Source organism: Schistocerca serialis, chromosome 8 (assembly GCF_023864345.2).
Source record: "Schistocerca serialis cubense isolate TAMUIC-IGC-003099 chromosome 8, iqSchSeri2.2, whole genome shotgun sequence".
Classification (NCBI taxonomy): domain Eukaryota; kingdom Metazoa; phylum Arthropoda; class Insecta; order Orthoptera; family Acrididae; genus Schistocerca; species Schistocerca serialis.
In genome coordinates, this window is record NC_064645.1 from 445,507,633 (window position 1) to 445,535,548 (window position 27,916).

A 27,916-nucleotide genomic window follows, 5' to 3' on the forward strand; every position below is an offset into this window, starting at 1 on the left:
TGAGAGGTTCCTTGTCCAACGAGTGAGTGATTCTTTTAATATATAACGCATTACACTTTCGGTTAATGTCAGGCATGTTGAGTCCGCCAGCCTTTCTGGAAGACGTCAGCGTGGTGTATTTCACTTTGAACAGATGCCCTTGCCACATAAATCTATTAAAGAGTTTCATCACGTGTTTGGCCTGCATCTTGGGGACTGGAAATATTTGGGCCATATAGTACACTTTACTGAGTATATAACTGCTGAGGGGTCGTATGCGTTGGAGAGTGTCAACGGATCGCCAATTGTTTCCATAGACGGAACCTTGCATTTTATTGGTGACCTGCTTCCAATTTTTTATATTCATTTTTAGCGGGCATTTGTCGATAATCATCCCCAGAGTTGTGTGGGCTTCGACTCGCTTCGCCCAAGGTATAATAACTGCGTCGAATCCTCGAATGTTGACAAAGGTGCATTTATCGGCGTTGATTTTAGCACCGGAAGCAAGACAGTACTCGTCTACCGTCGTCTTGAGGGTTGATACGTCTCCGTCGTTGCGTAATAACACTCCGACGTCGTCAGCACAAGCACGAACCACAAAGGAAATCCCGGCGATCGAAAGGCCTGCAGGTTTGTCATGAATAGAGCGTAAGAGCGGCTCGAGCGATAAAACAAATAACATCATGGAGAGAGGGCTCCCCTGCGGTACTCCTCTTTGGACCTCGATGGGTTGAATAAGCTGTCCATTTACGCTGACTCTGGTTGTAATGCCCGTGACGAAATGTTGCACGACATTAATAACCCATTGATCAAAAACCACACCACTGCAGTAGCTGTAGGAGGTACTCGTGGCGGACGCGATCAAATGCCTTGCAAAAGTCGATAAACAGCAATGCGAGATTCACGTTAGTGACTAACGATATGGCTTTTACAACTCTGTATTCCGAAAGGGGCGTCATAATAGTGCGACCAGGGAAGCATGATTGATGGGTGTGAATCACTTGCTTCATTAATGGAGACAATCTGTTGTTGAGTGCTCTGGCAAAAGTTTTGTAATCAAAATTGAGTAAAGTAATCGGTCGGAAGTTATCTAAGGGTTTTCGGTGGTTGCTTTTTGGTATCAATACAATTCGACCTTATTTCATTTCGGCTGACACGTCACTCCCTCGCGTCACTTCATTGAGACCATCTGTAAATGCGTGTCCGACTATGGGCCAGAAACGCATATAAAATTCCCGCGGCAAACCATTAGGGCCAGGGGATTTATTCGATGGCGAGCCAGAAATCAGTTTGAGGACTTCGTCTGGAGCAAAATCATGTACGACCGCCGAGTTCTCCGCATGCGTGACTACGGTGGGCAGAGAACGCACGATATCACAGTCGTCATCACCATATGTAACGCATTGCGAGTACAGATCCGTGAAGTACCGGTGAACTGCAGTAAGAATATCATTCTGTCGGGTCAAACGGAGTCCATCATCTGTGTCCAGCTCCCCGATAAAAGCTCGCTTGCGATGGGCACGATGTTTTATGGGGTGATACAGCGATGCAAGTTCGTCCTCTTGAAGTGATTTTGCTTTAGATCTGATCTTCAGTCCTTCAAGCTGCGTTCGCTTTATGCCTATAAGCTTCGCCTTTATTTGTTTGATGGTCGTCAGCTGCGTGTTGGTTGGTGACGTAGTCGCATACAACTCTCGCAGAAGTGTCTGGTAAAAATCAATCGAGCGTTCGACATCTTGCGCCCGTTGCCAACTGTAGCTGCGCAAGGATCATTGCATTTTCCGATTGACCACAACATTACACCAGGCTATCTTGCTCGGATATGTGCAGCACTGCTTGAGACAATCCGCCCATGTCGTGGAGATGACATCCCGTAGCGTGGCATCGGCGAGAATAGAAACATTTAGGCTCCACGGAATCCTATGCCATATAGTATGCTGTTTGGCCAGATTTATCGTGACATAGAGGGCGCAGAGAAACCAGCCGGAATCACATCGGCGTCCAGAATATGTTGGCAAATGTTCTAAGAGATGTACAAACGGTCTAGACGGCTACATGCGGTGGCGGTCAGGTACGTGTACTTTACCAGGGTAGGAAAGTTTAGTTCCCACGCATCCTTCAGCTGCAGGTTACGCACCAGGTCATGTAGTTCCCTACAATAATCAAAGTTTGGCGATTGGTCTTTCCTGTGGATCACACAGTTAAGATCACCACTAATTATCAACTGGGTTGGGTTGCGGCGTAACAAGTAGATGATGTCTTGTTTATAGAAGGTAGCTCTTTCTGATTTTAGGGTCGTTCCAGATGGAGCATAGATATTGACGACGGTGACATCAAAAATTTGGCATGCTATGCCTCTACCGGAGTCTAAAATTTCGATATTGCTCACTGGGATTCCGTCTCGTGATAGAATGGCCGTACCTGTACCCCCGTCCGCCACGGTGTTTACGATTATTGCAAATCCTGATACATGAAAACTTAAGATAGACACTTCCTGTAGCAGAACTATATAAGCTTCGGACTCATAGATAAACTACCGTAGCATTGCTAATTTTAAATCTGTCCTAACTCTATTAATGTTCAGGGACAAAAACTTATAAGATTGACTCATGATCGTCAGGGACTTGTGGGTGATGGGAAACGTAGGAAGCCCAGTCCATCTCACCCCCGGACTTCGAACCTACATCCGCAGGTTTTGTACCAGTTTTTTCACTGACTTTACTTTTTGAGTTACCTCCAGCCACGGAGTCCTTTGGTTTAACTATATTTGGCCGCCGCACAGTCGTCCGAAGTGTCACAGAAGACGGCAGAGTCGGTGAGTCATGGCTGTTAGCAGTATGTGAAAGTCCTTGCTTCGGAACGGGTGACGGCAAGTCCGAAGACGCGTATTCAGTAGCCTCACTGTGTTTGTTTGGAGCCGCACTGGCTGTTTGCATATAGCTTTCAGGTTCCTCTCGTTGTTTGGAACCAGTTTCGAGGTGGCAGCTGTTTATGTTGTGCTCTACACCGCGCGCATCATCCGCTGTGTTTACGTGTTGCAGTTGACTGACTGTCGCCTGTTGTGTGTTGACCACCTGCGGCAAGTCGAGAAGCGGCATCGGAACGGTTTGCTGTAAACACTCGACTGCCCTCGTATTGACAGTTTCTGCGTCGGGAGTGTGAATGTGAATATGGCGGGTCGTAACTGAGCCATCCGACACATGCGTGTCTTGTGTGGGGCCCCTGACTCCGCGTCATCGGTTTGATTTCTTACGACCTGGTCACTGGAGCCACTACCGTCACCAGTACGGCGTCGTTTGTTACCGACAGATAATGCAACACCGGCGGCTAAGGGGTGACTGGCCGCGGGTTTTGAGGTGAGTGTGGGAAGGTGCGTTACCGAGATCGTTGTCCTCTGACACAGATGCACTTGGTTGGGAGTCAGTCACAGAAGGCGTCTGATTTTGAGTTAGGACATCAGCCAATGTTAATCCCTGTCGCTGTTGCAGATTGTTTCGAAGTACGACTACGTGCCGTGGGCAATCATCTCGTAAATGGCCACTCGTGTTACAGATAAAACAAGTGCCTACTTGTCCATCGTAAATAACATGAGCCTTATAAACACAAACCATTATATAGGATGGGATATTCACTTCAACGGCCATGTCAACTGAGCGAACCTTACTATAACTTTGGAGTTTGTGACGGCTCGACCATTTTTCGTTTCTAATCTGTCGGATGTCACCGTATTTGGCGAGGACATCTCTAAGAAAACAGTTCTCAACCTCAGGTAGCAAATTGAACACTCGCACTTATTTATAGTCAATGTCAGCGTTAGTGATTGAAACTGTACTCACCCACTGATAACAATGACGGAACTCTGCTTTCCCACTAGTGTTCATCAAAATTTTCTCCAGTTGTATCTGGTCTAAAAACTTCACAAAGAAACGGTATTCTGCCATGTCGTAATATGCTGTGTGGACCTGGTCGGACGTGATGCCAATAGTATCTACCCTCCAGTCATGGATTTCTAGAGAACTCGGTTGCACGTTCCTGGAAGATTTATCAAATGAAAAACACAGGGTATTCTTACGTGGTACACTGGGAGCCATAACAGCACTATATGAGCGGCCGAGACCACTGTGAGTGAATTAAGAAGCGTGCGTACGACGGTAGTGAAGAAGCACTGAGAATATCACAGGTCACAATCGAAGAATTTCTATAAACATGGCTTGCGGCGCTACGACTACGCGGAAGAACCGACACGTCCGGTCGCTGTCGCGTCCCAATCGGAACTACCAAGCTATCGGCGCTGTGGGTGAAAAGCGTTCTCCGTGTGAGTACAGAAGCGACAGTTGTAAAAGTTTCTTTCCTCGATTTCTGGAAAATTTTGCGTTTGCGGACCCCATACCTGATGATGAAAGATACTCTATTTACAATTATCTACCGATCCCTCCAATTTGAAGTCGATTGCTTGTCATAACCTTTAGGGGCGATTTTCTCAAAATTGCGGGCGTGTTGACCCAAAATATCTTAGAATCTTTCGTGTTAGGTTGTACACAAGCAACCTGGCAAATTTGAGCCGAATTTGTTGGCCGTGTCTGAGGCATACCCCTTGTTAGTCGTGCTTGCATCACCCAGCAGAAGGTACAGAAATATAAGCAGATAGTTCAGTGAGTTATTTTGTTGGTGCACAACTGGCCAAAATGTTTATAAAACAAGAATTCAAAAACAGTCGTAATCTATTACAAAAACTCTTAACAGCCATGTAATAACATATAATCACTCTTGCACAGACTAAGAACCTATGTAAACCTGCTCTTGCCAAAAGCGTGATTTCGGCCATATATGGGAGTGGTTTAACAACAAATTGCACCACAAATAATGAATCGTTGTATGATAACACACTCACACAGCCCGGGACGCTGCTCCAGCTGGTACTTTTCAGGAACAGCCTGCTCTATAGCAAACACACCGAGCGTGCCATACGCCCCCTGTTTGGACAACACACTCTTCTTATCGCCCACCAACTAGACAACGGCCACCCAGGTGTCCACTCAAATCCGTCCTGTCCAGTTGCTCGGTGTTGCTCTCACTTCTGACCGTTCTGGTCTCGCACGCCGACTTAACGCCAGCACTGATGTCATCGCGTTCTCATTGATGTCGCCCTCATGGAGTGGAGCTGAGCGACCACAACTCTGCTCGTGCAGCTTCTCTAACTCCCGCAGCTTATTGACGCCTTATGACGGCACACCTGATAAATGCGTGGTATTAGAGAATCGATTTCTGTGGTACGTGGTCCAGTGCATGATATACTGCTGCCGATTTATTCGTCCCGCTCAGACGAGAATTTGTTTTGTATTCCTTAATCGGCGTGTTAATGCTTCTTTTAGTAGTTCCCCTGTACATTTGACCACATATACTAGGAATTTTGTATAGTGCAGCTATGGCAGGTGGTGGGCGTATGTCCTTCGCAGGTTTCAGGCACTGACATACCTTTCTAGTCGATTTAAACTCTGTCTCAATAAGTTGTCATTTTAACATTCCACTGATACCATCTGTGACTGTTTTTTCGAATGGAAGGAAACCTTTCTATTTAATAGTGCAATGGGATGAACAGAGAAGCTATAGGAAAACGAAAACAGATTCAAGACGAAAGAAGAGAAACTGAAGTCACGCAAATTGTAGGCCTTAGTGCTAACAAAGAAACCTCACCAACTCTTTTTGCAGTTCAGGTTCTAGAAACATGCGATCTGTGACAGCTGACGGATGAACCCACTACCCGACAGCTGAGCAGTTATACGTAAACATTTCCGGTTGCAGAGCTTGTTTGAATCCTAAAATCAACAAACGAAGCCGTAGTAGCGCCTGATGGCTCCAACATTAGGGTAAGAAACGTTGGGCAGTGCAAATAATGCAGGTACAAGTTAAATCATCGAGAATGTAATTACAAATTGTGAGACACTACGGTGTTTATTGCTGTTTCCAAGTTCATCAGATGATTTCATAATTCATATCATATGGACTTAACTCTAATTGAAATGATCCGAAATGGTCATACACTTGTTTTCTATTTACTCAAATTGTCTTTTGTACATTGTGGAGACCTAGTGATATCGATTAACTTGCGATAGCACAACATAGCAAATTGGAAAATTTGCATAAGAAGTATGTTTTATAACTGATGACCACGTAGGCGAAGACAGAAAGTTGAGCTCAACGTTATATAGGGGAAGGCGGGGCAAGATGGGGAAGCTAACTTTAAACCCTTACAAAAGGGTCAAAAATAAACAAATTCAAGTAGGTTTGATTATCATTTGTTTACTTAACCATTGAATTACAATAGCACGCAAAGAAACCTGCAAACTTGTTACATTTAGTTAGAAATATCTCGATTTGAAACATAAACTACCAATTCCCCGTCTTCCCCATATTCGGCGTAAGATGGGGAACTAGCATGAATTCATCTCCAAAGCTTAAATAAGGACTGGAATAACGATATTATTTGACGATAAGGTTTTGAAACATGGTTCTGCGAATTGTAGAATCAGGTTTAGGCCTCTTACTCTCACATAGTACACAAGTGTGGACAGCCTCGTCATCATCGCTTTCTATCCGTGCACAAGTGTCGTGGGCCCAGCATCCGCAGCCAATACACCGTATCCAGCCTCCTTCAGAGAAGTCATAGCAGTATGAACATTCTTCACTCTCTTTCTCCTTGTAATTCGACCTCAGTTTATTATCCCTTGAGCATGAAGGGGTGGTTAAGACGTCAGTAACGTTCGTCACTTTTTCGTTGTCAATATGTCCTCTTGGTGGTATCCCAGGTTTATGAAATGTCTTTGAGAAAAGCTTTCGTTTACATGCAGCACGTTTGGTGACTCCTTTTCGTTTAATTTCTTCAGATAGTTCACTCCTATAATGAGATTCGGTTAAAACAATGGGTTTTCCACGCCTGTTAGATGGTTTCCTTTTGGTTTTTTTATCCACCTTTGGAATAGCTAACACCATTTCAGGGCTGGTAACCTGAAAGTTAGACGAAACAGAGGCTTGATCGTCAGTTGTTAATTGTTCAGGTGTTTTACGTCTTGACAACATGTCTGGTATTTGCTCTTCCGTTTCTGAAACTTCAGATGTGTGAGCTTGATGAATGTCTGTAGTTGAGCATGGATGGTAATCACTTTCCTGAAACACATTTCTGTTTACAGGCCAAATGCCTGTTTTCCGGAACCCGTTCACTGTTGTTGACATTGTAGCTGAATGAATGAAGGCTTTGCCGAATAAATTGTAATAATGTTCGTGTTCAAAACCCGCGGCGAGGTAAACACATGAGACGATAAGAACGTAATGGTTGGACAAATAGTAGGGGCAAGACGGGGAAGCTCCCCATCTTGCCCCACCCCGTCTTGCCCACTACCATGCTGTCAGCTTATGTTACGCCTACAAGAACACTATTTAGTGAACATTGACTACTAACACAGCAGTTTACTGTTAATAAGACGTACTATTCAGTGCTATATATACAGTCTGGACAAATGTTCACGAACACATGTTTTAGGACCTCGAAAAGTGTAAAACTTTGCAAATCAGTATAACAATTGTACGTAGCTTGCAAAGCTCACAGTAACCGCCGCGAAACTAAGGTTCAGCAATGTCAACACACTGAGACCTGTGTACTGATGATGTTGACGTAGCTATCCACAGACGGCAGCACTCAAACTGTAGTTTATAGCCCTTCCCCGTCTTACCCCACATCCCCGTCTTGCCCCGTCTTCCCCTACTTTTAATAACTGATTTCCATTCCGCTATATGTCATGCTATCCGACACAGCTTACCGGTCACCTCTTTACGGCAGCGGTTACAATTTTATGATCGTCATTTATATAGCTAATCATACTTCCTACAGAAATGACAAGTGGCCATGTTTGTTTATCCTGATAACATGCTAAAAATGTTACTCCCTTGGTCTTCCTCGATACAAAATCATTTGTGTTAAGCATAAATAAACTGAAGCGCCAAAGAAACTGATATAGGCATGTGTATTCAAATACAGTGATATGTAAACAGGCAGAATACGGCGTCGCGCTCGGAATCGTCGGGGTCAGGGATTTTCTCTGCCTCGTGATGACTGGGTGTTGTGTGCTGTCCTTAGGTTAGTTAGGTTTAAGTAGTTCTAAGTTCTAGGGGACTGAAGACCATAGATGTTGCGTCCCATAGTGCTCAGAGCCAATTTTTTCGGAAACGTCTATATAAGACAACAAGTGTATGGCGCAGTTGTTAGATCGGTTACTGCTGCTACATTGGCAAGTTATCAAGTTTTAAGATGGTTTGAACTTTGTATTGTAGTCGGCGCACGAGCCATGGGACACTGCATCTCCGAGACAGCGGTCAGGTGGTAATTTTGCCGTACGACCATTTCACGAGTGTACCGTGTACATCAGGAATCCGATAAAACATCAAATCTCCGACATGCTGCGCTCGGAAAAAAATCCAGCAAGAACGGTAGCAACGACGTCTGAGGAGAATCGGTCGATGTGACAGAAGTGCAACCCTTCCGCTTTTGGTGCTGAAATCCCGGTTGTGTACCCTTGATGACTGCACCAGACAAAGCTTTACGCCTCGCCTGGTCCCGTCAACGCAGACATTTGACTATAGACGAATGGAAACATGCTTCCTGGTCAGACGAGTCTCGTTTCAAATTGCTTCAAATAAATGGTTCAAATGGCTCTGAGCACTATGGGACTTAACATCTGAGGGCATCAGTGCCCTAGAACTTAGAACTACTTAAACCTAACTAACCTAAGGACATCACACACATCCATGCCCGAGGCAGGATTCGAACCTGCGACGGTAGCGGTCGTGCGGTTCCAGACTGAAGCGCCTAGAACCACTCGGCCACCCTGGCCGGTAAACAAATTGCATCGAGCGGATGGAAGTGTATGGGTATGGAGACAACATCATGAATCCATTCACCCTGCGTGTCAGCGGGGGACTGTTCAAGCTGGTGGAGACACTGTAATGGTGTGGGGCGTGTGTAGTTGGAGTGATATCGAACTTCTGATACGTCTAGATACGACTCAAACAGGGGACACATACGTAAGCATCCTGGCTGATCATATGCATCCATTCATGTCCATTGCGCATTCCGACGAACTTTCGCGATTCCTGCAGGACAATGCGACACCCAACGCGTCCAGGATTGCTCCAGGAACACCCTTCTGAGTTTAAACACTTCTTCCGGACACCAAACTTCCCAGACATGACCGTCATTGAGAATAACTGGGATACCTTGCCTTCAGAAGAGATCACCATCCCCTCGTACTCTTACGGATTTATAGAGAGCCCTGCAGGATTCATGGTGTCAGTTCTCTCCAACACTACTTGACACGTTAGTCGATTCCATACCACCATGTGTTGCGGCACTTCTGTGTGCTCAAGGGGGCCTTAACGATATTAGACAAGTGTACCAGTTTCTTTGGCTCTTCAGTGAAAAAAAGGAAAATACCGGAGGTTCCCATATGAGATTGCGATTAATTATAAGATCTCCAAATCTTTGCTGTCTTCTGAGATATATTGTAGCAAATTCTAGGAAGAAGACAGTAGAACTAAATGGAAGAACTCTGCATCTGTTTCTTGGACTGTACAGAGGAACTGCGATTTTGAAGTAACGGGGTCGGTGTTGTAGTCGGCCTACTCGTATAAATACCTGGGTTTACACCCAGTAGGGACATGAAATGAAATGATCACATAGATTCAGTCGTGGGTAAAGCAGCTGGTAGACTTCGGTTTACTGGTAGAATACTGGGGAAGTGCAATCAGTCTACAAAGGAGATTTGCTCGCAAATCATTCGTGTGACCCATCCTAGAATACTACTAAAGCGTGTGGGACCCGTATGAAATAGAACTAACAGAGGATATTGAAAGCATAGAGATCAGGGCAGCACGAATGGTCACAGGTTTTTTGATCCATGGGTAGGTGCCACAGGCTCTTGAAGTTAGACGTAAAGTTTCCCGAGACAGTCTACTAACGAAGTTTTAAGAACCGGCTTGATAGATTTATATGGATATGGTGTTTGTTCTTTCAGACATGTCCGAAAGAACAGACACCATATCCATATAAGCTAGGCAATACCGGCCATGACCTTTTTCTGTGAGGATGCACACATATTCCAAGAACTCTTACGGGACTTGGTAAGAATGTCTTCCACGATTAATGAGTGTGTTGGAGTGGGACACTACGAATGTAGTGTGCGGACACACAAGGTGAGAATATGGGTCTCGCGGAAGGCGTCGTGCGAGAGATAGTTCCTGCAGTCCCACTGTCGTCTGTTCCCTCGGTGGTTCAAATGATAGAGCGTCTGCCATGTAAGCAGAGTCTCTGTCGGGGCACACATTTTCACCTCTCCCCGTTGATATACATCAACGCCCGTCAGCAGCTGAAGGTATTAATATAATTCTAATTTCGGCTTTAAATTATGTTGCTAGGCACATCCTACAAAAACCACAACCTACATATCGCTCACACAGGTGAGGATAAGATTATAATATGTAAGATGGATAAGATTGTAATTATTACAGCACGCACAGAGGCATTCAAACAATCGTTCTTCCAACGCTCCACACTTGAATGGAATGGGAAGATGCCCCAAAACTGGTACAACGGAACGTAGCCTCTGCCACGCGTTTCACGTCGGATTGCAGAGCATAATGTACTTTTAGACGTATGTCCACAAATTTTCACTTTTTTATTTTTTACACAAACGAAAGTAGCTGTACTTTAGTTTTAGATACACTGAATACGAATATCAATGATAAAATTGTCTCCTAGCTCAAGATTACAAGTGAATAAGGTGTAAACGTTTCACAGGCACACTTATGGGACACTGTAAGAGCTACACACCAAGGCATTGTGAGAGGAGTTCCTCTGCCCTAGGTGATGAGGTGGATGTTCCAACACAATTTGGAAACACTGCTTTACACCAGTACTCATGTGCACATCACGTACTCACGTGAGGATTGTTGAATTTAGAGACCAGATGTGAATTTGACTGTCGTCTTTCATGGCTGCGTGCTCTTGTGCTACGTTAGTTTACTTGTTACTCGAATGTCTTGGCGATAGATAGTGAATGTGTGTGTGTGTGGTGAAGTGTTGAAATCGAAGAACTGTGTCAATTGCGGATGCACACTTCCACAAAAATGTCCTGCACCTGCAGCAACAAACCTGATAACATTTATTATATTTGTGCAAATCTTATTTGCGGTTCAAGAAGTCGACAATTGACTAAAACAATGAATGAAGCATACGCCTCGCATTTCGGGTGTCGAGTTGGAGACTAAGATAAATCGTTGGCTGCAAACGTGTGTTGCTCGTCGTGTTCGTCTACATTGAACGCTTGGATGCCTGGTAAAATGGTCTCCATGAAGTTCGAGGTGCCTTCTATTTGGCGTTAACACCAAAACATGCATCGAACCGCTACTTTCCTATGGTACCTGCTTTCAGGAAAGGAATCAATGTCAAGAGGAAGAGTAATATTAAATATCCTTATATCCCGTCTGTCATTGCTCTGTGACTCATGGCAAAGGATTGCCAGCTCCTGTCAGCCCCACATGTAGCGCCATCAAGCAATGGAAGCGATGGTGCTGAACCGAAACATGCAGTCGGAAATGTGCGATCATCGGCAGTGACACTAAACCTATATTTACACGAATATCATTGTCTGGTTCAAATGGCTCTGAGCACTATGGGACTCCACTGCTGAGGTCATAAGTCCCCTAGAACTTAGAACTACTTAAACCTAACTAACCTAAGGAAAACACACACATCCATGCCCGAGGCAGGATTCGAACCTGCGACCGTAGCGGTCGCGCGGTTCCAGGCTGTAGCGCCAGAACCTCTCGGCCACCAGCGGCCGGCTATCATTGTCTGGAGAACAACACAATCACACTGAGTGAACTCAGTGATCTCACTAGGGATTTAGATCCACCACAGGGTAAGGCCGAGCTCTTCAGAAAAAAGTGTCATTTCAATACTGAAGTCGTAATTACGTTCACCAGTGACACTGACGGTTTGTTGGAAGACATAAACATCACATACAAGCCAGATGAGTGGAGACTGTATATAGATGACTCAAAATCAAGCGTTAATGAGGTACTGTTACAGAAATAAGACAATCCATCCCTATAGCATATGCTGATTTACCTAAAGAATTATGCCATGTTGAAATTAATTGTAAAATTGGAAGTTTGAGGTAAGTTCCTATGGGACCAAACTGCTGCGGTCATCGGTCCCTAAGCTTGCACACTACTTAATCTAACTTAAAATGCCTTACGGTAAAGACAATACACACACCCGTGCCCGAGGGAGAACTCCAACCTCTGACGGGACGAGCCGCGCGAACCGTGGCAATAGGTCCCAAACCGCGCGTTTACCCCGCGCGGCAAAACTCCGTTGCAAACTGCGTTAATCACGATAAGTATGAATGGGTGGTAAGTGGATATTTCACAGCTATTTTGATGCTCCTGGGTTTGCAAAAGGGTTACACTAACAAGGGAACCTCCCCATCGCACCCCCCTCAGATTTAGTTATAAGTTGGGACAGTGGATAGGCCTTGATAAACTGAACACAGATCAATTGAGAAAACAGGAAGAAGTTGTATGGAACTGTGAAAAAATAAGCAAAATATGGAAATCAGTAGTCAGTTTTGATCGTGAAATTCGTATTCGGCCCATCGAAATCTATAATGACCCTCTACTTTGGTTTCTGTACAAAACCCACTGTGGACCAGTGTAAGACACGAACACGTATGTAGTAATTATTTCGCGAGAGAAGCACAGCTATCTGCAAGATATCTTTGAATTGGTGCGTTTCAATCAGAAATTCCACAGCAGTCTACATTTCCAATGACACTTTTTAATGGCTTAGGAGAGTTAAGACTAAAGCCATGTTAATCAAATCGATTCTGTTTAAAGTTTTCTGCAGTTATCACATAACCTAGTAGCATTATCTCACAACTATATTTTCCTCATTTTTAGCCTTGTGAATGTCTCTGTACAGAAACTGAACTTCAGAGTCTGTGACTGTATCTTTCATTGTTAATGGAATTTTAAAGGAATTTTCGAACGAAAATTTGAAAGGTCACTTCTCTCAAAACAAAATGAAAATTCTCAGGTTATATTTTTATGCATTCAGTTATGGTTAGTTATTTGGTTCAAATGGCTCTGAACACTATGGGACTTAACATCTGAGGTCATCAGTCCCCTATAACTTAGAACTACTTAAACCTAACTAACCTAAGGACATCACACACATCCATGCTCGAGGCAGGATTCGAACCTGCGACCCTAGCAGTCTCGCGGTTCCGGACTGAAGTGCCTAGAAGCGCACGGCCAACGCGGCCAGCTGTTTCTTATTTGCTTTGATAAAGAATAGGAAGTTGTAAACTAGCTAGTGTGCAGCAGAAGAGCAATGGGTATTTGTTCGTTTCTGAAAACTTGCACTGGTCACAGATGTGCAGTGCTGTAAATTTCAGGCAAGTCGTTGACTTTATTACACAGACTAACTCACTAACAAGTAGACATAGAAACGCTAGGCAGATATATTTTTCTCTATGATGTGTTGCTGTAGAAACAAATGAAATCAGCTTCAGAGTTACGGCTCCCATGAAATTTTCCTATAATTTACTTTTGCGGAATTTTCTGTTAGCAAATTCCGGAATTGGCAAAGCCTCCAAGGAACAGTTTCCAGCTGGGAAGCTCTCCATCCCATTTCCTGCTCCCTTGGACGTGGCTGAAAAGAACCAATCTGAACACGTGACCAAAATTTCTATATGGCGATTAATTAAACGAGTTAACAGGGAGCCCTTGTATTACTCATCCTTGCACGGAGACTCATATGATATGCAATCTGATTAGGACTCAGAAAAACTGCATTGTTAACATTACTATACTATACGAATTTACATGCGCAGACTAGTGACCGCCTATGTTCCACGTCAATGTGCAGCAACTACTCACTGAAGTTAGGTATCACCATAAGCAGTGGAGTGAGCATAAAATGTGTCAGGGGGACAGCGTAAACAGTGTAGTCGTTGTGGGAAATGGATCGATTTATTTACGTCCAAAAAGACATGGTCATTGACTTTCGGGCCAAGTGTGGAAGCATTTCCGAAACTGGGAAGTGTGTAAATGTACGCGTGCGGTGATGCTTGATGTATACCATGCGTGGCAAAATGCCGCTACCCAAAACCGGAGCAGAGGCAGCTAGTCCGTAGCTCGTGGTCGTGAGGTAGCGTTCTCGCTTCCCGCGCCCGGGTTCGATTCCCTACGGGGTCAGGGATTTTCTCTGCCGCGTGATGACTGGGTGTTGTATGATGTCCTTAGGTTAGTTAGGTTTAATTAGTTCTAAGTTCTAGGGAACTGATGAAAACAGATGTTAAGTCCCCTAGTGCTCAAAGCCATTTGAATCATTTTTAGAGGCAGCTGTGGTGCACCACGGGCCATAGATGGCAGGAGTGAAAGACGTCTGCGGAGATGTGTACCGGCGATCAGACGTGCAACTGTTGAACAACTGGGCGTCCAGGTGAACTGAGTGGCTACCTGCAATGTCTCCTTAACGAGCGTTCAGCGAACGTTGTTGCTCGTGGGCCTCCGCAAAAGGCGCCTGGTTCATACACGCATTCTAACTGCCGTTCATCGGCGAGGAAGGCACGTGAGTATCGGGACTGAAAGTCCACTGAGTGGCGACAGGAGGCCTTTCTGCATCTACATGGAGACTCTTTAAATCACATTTAAGTGCCTCGCAGAGGGTTCATCGAAACACTTTCACAATTCTCGATTATTCCAATCTCGTATAGCGGGCGGAAAGAACGAACGCCTATGTCTTTATTTCCCTTATTTTTTCGTGGGTATCGTTTTTCCCTATGTAGGTAGACGTCAACAAAATATTTTCGCATTCGGAGGAGAAAGTTACTGATTGGAATTTCGTGAAAAGATTCCGTCCCAACGAAAAACGCGTTTCCTTTAATGATTTCCAGCCCAAATCCTGTATCATTTCTGTGACACTCTCTCCCATATTTCGCGATAATACAAAACGTGCTGCGTTTCTTTGAACTTTTTAGATGTACTCAGTCAGTCCTATCTGCTAAGGATCCCACATCGCGCAGCAGTATTCTAAAAGAGGATGGACAAGCATAGTGTAGACAGTCTCCTTAGAAGGTCTGTTACATTTTTAAGTGTCCTGCCAATAAAACGCAGCCTTTGGTTAGCCTTCTCCACAACATTTTCTATGTGTTCCTTCCAATTTAAGTTGTTCGTGATTGTAATACCTAGGTATTTAGTTGAATTTACGTCTTTTGGATTACGCTGGACTATCGTGTAACCGAAGTTTAACGAGTTCCTTTTAGCACTCATGTGGATGACCTCACACTTTTCGTTATTCAGGGTCAACTGCCAATTTTCGCAACATTCAGCTATCTTTTTTAAATCGTTTTGCAGTTTGTTTTGATCTTCTGATGACTTTGTTAGTCGATAAACGACAGCGTCATCTGCAAACTACCTAAGACGACTGATCAGATTGTCTCCCAAATTGTTTATATAGATAAGGAACTGCAAAGGGCCTATAACACTACCTTGGGGAACGCCAGAAATCACTTCTGTTTTACTCGATGACTTTCCGACAATTACTACAAACTGTGACCTGTCTGACAGGAAATCACAAATCTAGTCACATAACTCAGACGATATTCCATAAGCGCGCAATTTCACTACGAGCCGCTTGTGTGGTACAGTGTCAAAAGCCTTCTGGAAGTCCAGAAATACGGAAGCTATCCGAAATCCCTTGTCAATAGCACTCAACACTTCATGTAAATAAAGAGCTAGTTGTGTTTTACAGGTACGATTTTTATAAACCCATGTTGACTGCGTGTCAATAGACCATTTTATTTGAGGTAATTCATAATTTTTGAACAAAATATATGTTCCAAAATACTGCTGCATTCGATGTTAACGATATGTGCCTGTAATTTAGTGGAGTACTGCTACTACCATTCTTGAATATTGGTGTGACCTGTGCAACTTTCCAGTCTTTAGGTACGGTTCTTTCGTTGAGAAAACGGTTGTATATGATTGTTAAGTATGGAGCTAATGCATCAGCATACTCCGAAAGGAAACTAATTGGTATACAGTCTGGGCCAGAAGACTTGCTTTTATTAAGTGATTTAAGTTCTTCACTACTCCAAGGATATTTACTTCTACGTTACTCGTGTTGACAGCTGTAAAGATGAATCACTTTTAAGCTGCATCGGACGCATGGCCTTTGACGTGTACGCTGTGAAACGTCTGAAAGCAAACCCCCAGCAACAATAGTCGGAAGAAGTGAGTGTTATATAGTTTTAGTGCTATTGTCTGGGTAATCTCGTCATTGTGGAAGGGACAGTGGCTCAACGCAAGTATGCATCTATCGTTGGGGACCATGTCCACCCGTACCGGTAGTTTGCTCTTCCTCGATACGATGACACCTGCTAGCAGGACAATACAATATTTCCCACAGCTCGTAGTGTACATGCACGGTTGGAAGTGCCTCAGGACGAGTTTGCCGCACTCCCCTGGCTACCAGACTCCGCGGATTACAAACAAATCGAGAATCTGAGGGACCATCTCGACCCGACTGCACCCGCTATGGATCCTCAGGCGAGAAACCTAGCGCAGCTGAGCACGGCACTGGGGTCGGTATGGCTCCACGTCGCTGTCGGAACCTACCAGAGCCTCAGTGGCTCTCTCCATGCACGCCTAGCGGCAGTCCGCGTCTAGCAGCAGTCCGCTCCGCGAATCGTTGTTATTGACGCTTTTGTCAACTGGTCACATTGCTGTCAGTGAACAGTGTATACACATTGGCTGAAAAAATACGTCGCTGCTTCCCGTGCTGCTTGCTAAAGTGCATTACAAGCATGCATGATACGTTCGTGCATGAATATCGCTTTAATTATGGCATTTGTTATCCCCATATAGAATGGTCCAGCGTAGTACCGATGGGATTCTGAGCAGGTCAAGCCATGCTCGTCCACTACCAATCTGTCTGGCATGATGCCTTCGGTTCTACACACGATGTGCATCCTGGAATCCATAATGTTGGTACAAAATAATCATTTGATTGTTGACGGCACATCATTCGAGAAACGAAGAAGCACTTGTGTGATAAAACCGACATACGTGCTGCCTTTTAGGTTACCAATGATGAAATGATGGCCGAGAATAGGAATACCAAATATCCCAAATCATACACTACCCTCATCTGTCAAAGCCATCCTGTGTTTTTACTACACCAATTATACATGTTCTCTGTATTAACCTGCCTTTTATTAGAGAAGGGATATAAATCGATAAACTGTGAACGTCGTGTGACTAGGGCCTCTTATCGGGTAGACCGTTCGCCGGGTGCAAGTCTTTCTATTTGACGCCACTTCGGCGACTTGTGCGTCGATGGGGATGAAATGATTAGGACAACACAACACCAGTCCCTGAACGGAGAAAGTCTCCGACCCAACCGGGAATCGAACCTGGGACCTTGTGATTGACATACTGTCGCGCTGACCACTCAGCTACTTTTTTTTTTTTTTTTTAATCTCATTATGATCGTTTTCGTTCGTTGCATCTGCGCGGGGCGATCGCCGCAGGACACCCGTCTCAGTTCGTCGTCGATCCATTAACCAATTTTTATTACAGAGGGTAGCTAACACTCAGACCGAACACGCTGAGTTACCGTGCCGGCGTTGCCGGGGGCTGACAACCGATAAAGGAAACATTGGAAGAGAAGTGCTGGTTCGCGAGGATGTGCTGTTGTGCCCACTGCTAAAATTGACATGATTCTGAAACATCATTCCTAAGCAAATCTTGCTGTTAGTGAGTATAATACGAATAAAAATAGTCATGTTAGGATGAAATTTACTCTGGTCTTAGGAATGAAAGTCTCCTGTAATATCCGTGTGCTCAGGTGTGAGTTCATTGCAACAAGAGTGAGAAAAGTAACTTCGGTGTCTTCATCTGTGCGAATTCTAAGGCACCTGTATTCCCTTGGGTTGGAACCTCCTAGTTTGTGAAGCGTGAGAACAAGTCGAGAAAACACCCATCGGGTTGAGGGGTTCTCTCTACAGAATCCCACTGCTGAATCTGTCCTTCCGACAATCATATCTTTTTCGATATCTTCACATTTTTACTGCAGCTATTTCGTCTTAGCTTCCCTGCACGTCCTATTTATTTCATTCCTCAGCGACTTGTATTTCTGTATTCCTGATTTTTCCGGAACATGTTTGTACTTTCTCCTTTCATCAATCACCTGAAGTATTTCTTCTGTTACCCATGGTTTCTTCGCAGCTACCTTCTTTGTACCTATGTTTTCCTTCCCAACTTCTGTGATGGCCCTTTTTAGAGGTCCATTCCTCTTCAACTGTACTGCCTGCTGCGCTATTCCTTATTGCTATATCTATAGCGTTAGAGAACTTCAAACGTATCTCGTCATTCCTCAGTAGTTCCGTATCCCACTTCTTTGCGTATTGATTCTTCCTGACTAATGTCTTGAACTTCAGCCTACTCTTCATCACTACTATATTGTGATCTGAGTCTATATCTGCTCCTGGGTACGCCTTACAATCCAGTATCTGATTTTGGAATCTCTGTCTGACCATGATGTAATCTAATTGAAATCTTCCCGTATCTCCCGGCCTTTTCCAAGTATACCTCCTCCTCTTGTGATTCTTGAACAGGGTATTCGCTATTACTTGCTGAAACTTGTTACAGAACTCAATTAGTCTTTCTCCTCTTTCATTCCTCGTCCCAAGCCCATATTCTCCTGTAACCTTTTCTTCTACTCCTTCCCCTACAACTGCATTTCAGTCGCCCATGACTATTAGATTTTCGTCCCCCTTTACATACTGCATTACCCTTTCAATATCCTCATACACTTTCTCTATCTGTTCATCTTCAGCTTGCGACGCCGGCATGTATACCTGAACTATCGTTGTCGGTGTTGGTCTGCTGTCGATTCTGATTAGAACAACCCGGTCACTGAACTGTTCACAGTAACACACCCTCAGCCCTACCTACCTATTCATAACGAATCCTACACCTGTTATACCATTTTCTGCTGCTGTTGATATTACCTGATACTCATCTGACCAGAAATCCTTGTCTTCCTTCCACTTCACTTCACTGACCCCTACTATATCTAGATTGAGCCTTTGCATTTACCTTTTCAGATTTTCTAGTTTTTCTACCACGTTCAAGCTCTGCCTGGTTAGGATTATGCCTAATTTCAACCTCTGTAATCGGAAAGTCCTGGTGATGCAGTTTTTAATCAAAGATTGCCTTCACCGTACACAGCGCTGCACAGCACACCAAGGCTGAGCAGAGCAGGAGAGACGGGCTACTCACCAAGGGGTGTGGCATGTGTGCGTGAGTGTGAGGCAGCGCACGCCCAGCTGGTACATGGCGCGCAGCACGCCGAGGCTGGCGCCCAGGCTGTGGCCGCCCTCCACCGACAGCAGGCTGGCTATGCGGCCCACGGCGTGCGCCTGCTCCACGCCTGGAACAAGGCACCGTCTCGTCCACGTCAAGGCTCCCTGAAGAGGACAAGCTGTGGGCCGCAGGTTATCACACGCTACACTCCAGAAACATAATATGAAGATTCACTTCTAAATGATGTACACTACAGGCCATTAAAATTGCTACACCAATAAGAAATGCAGATAATAAACGGGTATTCATGGGACAAATGTATTATAGTAGAACTGACATGTGATTACATTTTCACGCAATTTGGGTGCATAGATCCTGAGAAATCAGTGCCCAGATCTACCATCGCTGGGCGTAATAACGGCCTCGATACGCCTGGGCATTGAGTCAAACAGAGCTTGGATGGCGTGCACAGGTACAGCTGCCCATGCAGCTTCAACACGATACCACAGTTCATCAAGAGTAGTGACTGGCGTATTGTGACGAGCCAGTTGCTCGGCCACCATTGGTTGGTTGGTTGTTTCGGGGAAGGAGACCAGACGGCGAGGTCATCGGTCTCATCGAATTAGGGAAGGACGGAGAAGGAAGTCGGCCGTGCCCTTTGAAAGGAACCATCCCGGCATTTCCCTGGAGCGATTTAGGGAAATCACGGAAAACCTAAATCAGGATGACCGGACGCGGGATTGAACCGTCGTCCTCCCGAATGCGAGTCCAGTGTCTAACCACTGCGCCACCTCGCTCGGTTCGGCCACCATTGACCAGATGTTTTCAATTGGTGAGAGATATAGAGAATGTGCTGGTCAGGGCAGCAGTCGAACATTTTCTGTATCCAGAAAGGCCCGTACAGGACCTGCAACATGCGGTCGTGCATTATCCTGCTGAAACGTTGGTTTTGCAGGGATCGAATGTAGGGTAGAGCCATGGGTGGTAACACATCTGAAATATAACGTCCATTGTTCAAAGTGCCGTTAGTGCGAACAAGGGGAGACCGAGACGTGAAACCAATGGCACCCCATACCATCACGCCGGGTGATACGTCAGTATAGCGATGACAAATACACGCTTCCAATGTGCGTTCACCGCGATGTCGCCAAACACGGATGCGACCATAATGATGCTGTAAACAGAACCTGGATACACCTGAAAAAATTACGTTTTGCCATTCGTGCACCCAGGTCCACCGTTCAGTACACCATCGCAGGTGGTCCTGTCTATGATGCAGCATCAAGGGTAACCGCAGCCGTGGTCTCCGAGCTGATAGTCCATGCTGCTGCAAACGTCGTCAAACTGTTCGTGCAGATAGTTGATGTCTTGCAAACGTCCCCATCTGTTGACTCAGGGATCCAGACGTGGCTGCACGATACGTTACAGCCATGCGGATAAGATGCCCGTCATCTCGACTGTTAGTGATACGAGGCCGTTGGGATCTTGCACAGCGTTCCGTATTGCCCTCCTGAACCGACCGATTCCATATTCTGTTAACAGTCATTGGATCTCGACCAAGGCGAGCAGCAATGTCGCAATACGATAAACCCCAATCGCGAGATTCTATAATCCGACCCTTACCAAAGTCGGAAACGTGATGGTACGCATTTCTCTTCCTTTTTTTTTTTTTTTTTTTTTTTTTTTTTTTTTTTTTTTTTTTTTTTTTTTTTTTTGCCATCAGTCTACTGGCTGGTTTGATGCGGCCCGCCACAAATTCCTTTCGTGTGCTAACCTCTTCATCTCAGAGTAGCACTTGCAACCTACGTCCTCAATTATTTGCTTGACGTATTCCAATCTCTGTCTTCCTCTACAGTTTTTGCCCTCTACAGCTCCCTCTAGTACCATGGAAGTCATTCCCTCATGTCTGAGCAGGTCCTATTGTCCTGTCCCTTCTCCTTATCAGTGTTTTCCACATATTCCTTTCCTCTCCGATTCTGCGTAGAACCTCCTCATTCCTTACCTTATCAGTCCACCTAACTTTCAACATTCGTCTATAGCACCACATCTCAAATGCTTCGATTCTCTTCTGTTCCGGTTTTCCCACAGTCTATGTTTCACTACCATTCAATGCTGTACTCCAGACGTACATCCTCAGAAATTTCTTCCTCAAATTAAGGCCGGTATTTGATATTATTAGACTTCTCTTGGCCAGAAATGCCTTTTTTGCCATAGCGAGTCTGCTTTTGATGTCCTCCTTGCTCCGTCCGTCATTGGTTATTTTACTGCCTAGGTAGCAGAATTCCTTAACTTCATTGACTTCGTGACCATCAATCCTGATGTTAAGTTTCTCGCTGTTCTCATTTCTACTACTTCTCATTACCTTCGTCTTTCTCCGATTTACTCTCAACCCATACTGTGTACTCATTAGACTATTCATTACGTTCAGCAGATCATTTAATTCTTCTTCACTTTCACTCAGGATAGCAATGTCATCAGCGAATCGTATCATTGATATATCCCTTCACCTTTTATTTTAATTCCACTCCTGAACCTTTCTTTTATTTCCATCATTGCTTCCTCGACGTACAGATTTAAGGGTAGGGGCGAAATGCTACAGCCTTGTCTTACACCCTTCTTAATACGAGCACTTCGTTCTTGATCGTCCACTCTTATTATTCCCTCTTGGTTGTTGTACATACTGTATATGACCCGTCTCTCCCTATAGCTTACCCCTACTTTTTTCAGAATCTCGAACAGTTTGCACCATTTTATATTGTCCAACGCTTTTTGCAGGTCGACAAATCCTATGAAAGTGTCTTGATTTTTCTTTAGACTTGCTTACATTATTAGCCGTAACATCAGAGTTGCCTCTCTCGTCCCTTTACTTTTCCTAAAGCCAAACTGATCGTCACCTAGCGCATTCTCAATTTTCTTTTCCATTCTTCTGTATATTATTCTTGTAAGCAGCCTCGATGCATGAGCTGTTAGGCTGATTGTGCGATAATTCTCGCACTTGTCAGCTCTTGCCGTCTTCGGAATTGTGTGGATGATGCTTTTCCGAAAGTAAGATGGTATGTCGCCAGACTCATATATTCTACACACCAACGTGAAAAGTCGTTTTGTTGCCACTTCCCCCAATGATTTTAGAAATTCTGATGGAATGTTATCTATCCCTTCTGCCTTATTTGACCGTAAGTCCTTCAAAGCTCCTTTAAATTCCGATTCTAATGCTGGATCCCCTATCTCTTCTAAATCGACTCCTGTTTCTTTTTCTACCACATCGGACAAATCTTCACCCTCATAGAGGCTTTCCATGTATTCTTTCCACCTATCTGCTCTCTCCTCTGCATTTAACAGTGGAATTCCCGTTGTACTCTCAATGTTACCACCGTTGCTTTTAATGTCACCAAAGTTTGTTTTGACTTTCCTTTATGCTGAGTCTGTCCTTCCGACAATCATATCTTTTTCGATGTCTTCACATTTTTCCTGCAGCCATTTCGTCTTAGGTTCCCTGCACGTCCTATTTATTTCATTCCTCAGCGACTTGTATTACTTTATTCCTGATTTTCCCGGAACATGTTTGTACTTCCTCCTTTCATCAATCACCTGAAGTATTTCTTCTGTTACCCATGGTTTCTTCGCAGCTACCTTCTTTGTACCTATGTTTTCCTTCCCAACTTCTGTGATGGCCCTTTTTAGAGATGTCCATTCCTCTTCAACTGTACTGCCTACTGCACTGTTCCTTATTGCTATATCTATAGCGTTAGAGAACTTCAAACGTATCTCGTCATTCCTTAGTAGTTCCGTATCCCACTTCTTTGCGTATTGATTCTTCCTGACTAATGTCTTGAACTTCAGCCTACTCTTCAACAATACTATATTGTGATCTGAGGCTATATCTGCTCCTGGGTACGCCTTACAATCCAGTATCTGATTTTGGAATCTCTGTCTGACCATTATGTAATCTAATTGAAATCTTCCCGTATCTCCCGGCCTTTTCCAAGTATACCTCCTCCTCTTGTGATTCTTGAACAGGGTATTCGTTATTACTTGCTGAAACTTGTTACAGAACTCAATTAGTCTTTCTCCTCTTTCATTCCTCGTCCCAAGTCCATATTCTCCTGTATCCCTTTCTTCTACTCCTTCCCCTACAACTGCATTTTAGTCGCCCATGACTATTAGATTTTCGTCCCCCTTTACATACTGCATTACCCTTTCAATATCCTCATACACTTTCTATATCTGTTCATCTTCAGCTTGCGACGTCGGCATGTATACCAGAACTATCGTTGTCGGTGTTGGTCTGCTGTCGATTCTGATTAGAACAACCCAGTCACTGAACTGTTCACAGTAACACACCCTCTGCCCTACCTTCCTATTCATAACGAATCCTACACCTGTTAAACCATTTTCTGCTGCTGTTGATATTACCCGATACTCATCTGACCAGAAATCCTTGTCTTCCTTCCACTTCACTTCACTGACCCCTACTATATCTAGATTGATCCTTTGCATTTCCCTTTTCAGATTTTCTAGTTTCCCTACCACGATCAAGCTTCTGACATTCCACGCCCCGATTCGTAGAACGTTATCCTTTCGTCGATTATTCAATCTTTTTCTCATGGTAACCTCCCCGTGGGCAGTCCCCTCCCGGAGATCCGAATGGGGGACTATTCCGGTATCTTTTGCCAATGGAGAGATCATCATGACACTTCTTCAATTACAGGCCACATGTCCTGTGGATACACGTTACGTGTCTTTTTTTTTAGTTTTTTAAGTAGCAAGACGAATTTTGCTCGAGTGTTGTCTTACGATCTCTTTATTGAATTTGTACCTGCGTGCTTGTAGCTCTGCTACAAAAGAATTAAAAATCTGACTTTCAGCGTTGCTCGAATGGCGAACCAAGGCAGCATGCACCTAACAGGCAAAAACGTTACCTTTTTTGTTTCTTTTTTAAAATTTTTTAACTTTTTTATTCTTTTTTAGACACTACCTTTTTTTTGGAGATGGAGCAGGTAGTGGGCTGGCGGAGGCAAGGTGGGCAGGGGTCGCGACCCGAGGCCTGTCCACGATGTCTCCTCCATCCCATCCTGGGGATGTGATGTGGTACAAAGGATGCAGTTGGTGTATTATTGTGATTTTTTTATTTTATTTATTCATTTATTTATTTTTACCCTTTTTTAATTTTTTATTTTTTTATTTTTTTGTTCTTTGAACAGTCAGGAACTGAAAACTAGTAGATGCACTCGTTGCGTCGAGTTGGGGACGCGCATAACTATAACCATGCTAATAGTTGTAGAAAAAGGCATAAAGAAAGAGAGCAAAGTGAGGGGCGAAGGAAACCGTAAAACAAAACTGAAGGGTGGAATCCATACCACCATTAACCAGTGCTACATCTTGCACCGGATGGGAAAACTAAAACTGCGAAGACCTTTTCGCACCGGGGACAAAAAGAGGAAATGGGGCAAATACTGCTACAGAGTGTGAGGGTTCACAACGAAACTCTCGATCTGCAGTATCATCCAGGTATGACTTCTCGTAATGATGAAAGTAGATCTCACGTTGTACCGTGTAGTGTTCTATCATCATATTGTAATTTTAGCTTTTCTAACCCGTGATGTTACAGCTACGTGGAGGGACCTGGAACGCACTCCACAAAAAATTGGAAAAATATTGTCGATACTTTGGGTTACGGAGGATCTTGCAATGTCGTTCCTGCAAATAGTTCCAAAAGTCTAAAGTGTCCTTAGCGCCGTCTTGAAACAAATAATGCACTGCATGTCCACGAAGCCACGTCAGTGCATTAGTTTTAGTGCGTGGGTAATACGTTTCATCCGGGAATAAGATAGTCTTGGGGTCGATATGATTCGGCGTTACCCGAAGGAAGTATGCTGACATTTGAAAGTGCCACACTGCCGTAGACTCGCCACAGCTAGGACGGTGTTCATCGTTGCCTTGAACGCCACAGCTCGTGCACGTGGGCGAGTCTACCATGTGGATCGCATGTAGCCTTGATCTGGTCACCTGCTTACCGTTGACGGTGATATACCACATCGCCGTGACGTCAGTGTCCAGTGTTACGTGGTGAATTGTCCTCCACACTACTCGCCAGTTGACGTTCGGCTGCTTCCTCTCCACGACGTTATCGGGTCGTCCACGTTGCAGAACCCTATAAACCGTCTTTGCCGTCGCCAGTTGAGTCGCTGGTAAGGCAAGTCGAACGTAACTGAGTTCGAGGTAAAAGACACCGATGTAGAAGAGCGAGGAGGGGACGTGGTGTATCGGCACAGGCGGCAACAGGGAGGGCGGTGCTAGTTCTTCTATTAACAAACTGGTCAGACTGTCCGGACGGCGGTGCCATAGTTTGACTAATGTGCTCACAAATAGGGCGACCGCTCTGTCATAAACGTGATAAAGGCCAAGCCCTCCCCGATCCGGGGGAAGGGTGAGAGTCTCATATTTAATCTTGAAAAGCATTCCTGAACTCACGAAGGACCCAAAAGCCGCAAGTATACATCTACATCAACATCCATACTCCGCAAGCCACCTGACGGTGTGTGGCGGAGGGTACCTTGAGTACCTCTATCGGTTCTCCCTTCTATTCCATTCTCGTATTGTTCGTGGAAAGAAGGATTGTCGGTATGCCTCTGTGTGGGCTCTAATCTCTCTGATTTTATCCTCATTGTCTCTTCGTGAGATATACGTAGGAGGGAGCAATATACTGCTTGACTCTTCGGTGAGGGTAAGTTCTCGAAACTTTGACAAAAGCCCGTACCGAGCTTCTGAGCGTTTCTCCTGCAGAGTCTTCCACTGGAGTTTATCTATCATCTCCGTAACGCTTTCGCGATTACTAAATGATCCTGTAACGAAGCGCGCTGCTCTCCGTTGGATCTTCTCTATATCTTCTATCAACCCTACCTGGTACGGATCCCACACTGCTGAGCAGTATTCAAGCAGTGGGCGAACAAGCGTACTGTAACCTACTTCCTTTGTTTTCGGATTGCATTTCCTTAGGATTCTTCCAATGAATCTCAGTCTGGCATCTGCTTTACCGACGATCAACATTATATGATCATTCCATTTTAAATCACTCTTAATGCGTACTCCCAGATAATTTATGGTATTAACTGCTTCCAGTTGCTGACCTGCTGTTTTGTAGCTAAATGATAAAGGATCTATCTTTATGTGTATTCGCAGCACATTACACTTGTCTACATTGAGATTAAATTGCCATTCCTGCACCATGCGTCAATTCGCTGCAGATCCTCCTGCATTTCAGTACAATATTCCATTATTACAACCTCTCGATGCACCACAGCATCATCCGCAAAAAGCCTCAGTGAACTTCCGATGTCATCCACAAGGTCATTTATGTATATTGTGAATAGCAACGGTCCTATGACACTCCCCTGCGGCACACCTGAAATCACTCTTACTTCGGAAGACTTCTCTCCATTGAGAATGACATGCTGCGTCCTGTTATCTAGGAACTCCGCAATCCAATCACACAATTGGTCTGATAGTCCATATGCTCTTACTTTGTTCATTAAACGACTGTGGGGAACTGTATCGAACGCCTTGCGGAAGTCAAGAAACACGGCATCTACCTGTGAACCCGTATCTATGGCCCTCTGAGTCTCGTGGACGAATAGCGCGAGCTGGGTTTCACATGACCGTCTTTTTCGAAACCCATGCTGATTCCTACAGAGTAGATTTCTAGTCTCCAAAAACGTCATTATACTCGAACACAATACGTGTTCCAAAATTCTACAACTGATCGACGTTAGAGATATAGGTCTATAGTTCTGCACATCTGCTCGACGTCCCTTCTTGAAAACGGGGATGACCTGTGCCCTTTTCCAATCCTTTGGAACGCTACGCTCTTCTAGAGACCTACGGTACACCGCTGCAAGAAGGGGGGCTAGTTCCTTCGCGTACTCTGTGTAAAATTGAACTGGTATCCTATCAGGTCCAGAGGCCTTTCCTCTTTTGAGCGATTTTAATTGTTTCTCTATCCCTCTGTCGTCTATTTCGATATCTACTATTTTGTCATCTGTGCGACAATCTAGAGAAGGAACTACAGTGCAATCTTCCTCTGTGAAACAACTTTGGAAAAAGACATTTAGTATTTCGGCCTTTAGTCTGTCATCCTCTGTTTCAGTACCATTTTGGTCACAGAGTGTCTGGACATTTTGTTTTGATCCACCTACCGCTTTGACATAAGACCAAAATTTCTTAGGATTTTCTGCCAAGTCAGTACATAGAACTTTACTTTCGAATTCATTGAACGCCTCTCGCATAGCTCTCCTCATACTACATTTCGCTTCACGTAATTTTTGTTTGTCTGCAAGGCTTTGGCTATGTTTATGTTTGCTGTGAAGTTCCCTTAGCTTCCGCAGCAGTTTTCTAACTCGGTTGTTGTACCACGGTGGCTCTTTTCCATCTCTTACGATCTTGCTTGGCACATACTCATCTAACGCATTATGTACGACGGTTTTGAACTTTGTCCACTGATCCTCAACACTATCTG

At 44.5% G+C, this 27,916-nt stretch overlaps 1 protein-coding gene across 1 annotated transcript in view; it reads right to left on the bottom strand.

Moving 5' to 3' along the window:
- The window catches only part of LOC126417056 (dipeptidase 1-like), a 644,900-nt gene that overhangs the window by 300,268 nt on the left and 316,716 nt on the right, over positions 1 to 27,916 (bottom strand). Inside the window, exon 8 of the mRNA XM_050084949.1 lies at positions 19,381 to 19,531. Within this exon, the coding sequence (XP_049940906.1) occupies positions 19,381 to 19,531 (151 nt within the window). The remainder of the gene's footprint in view (positions 1 to 19,380; positions 19,532 to 27,916) is intronic.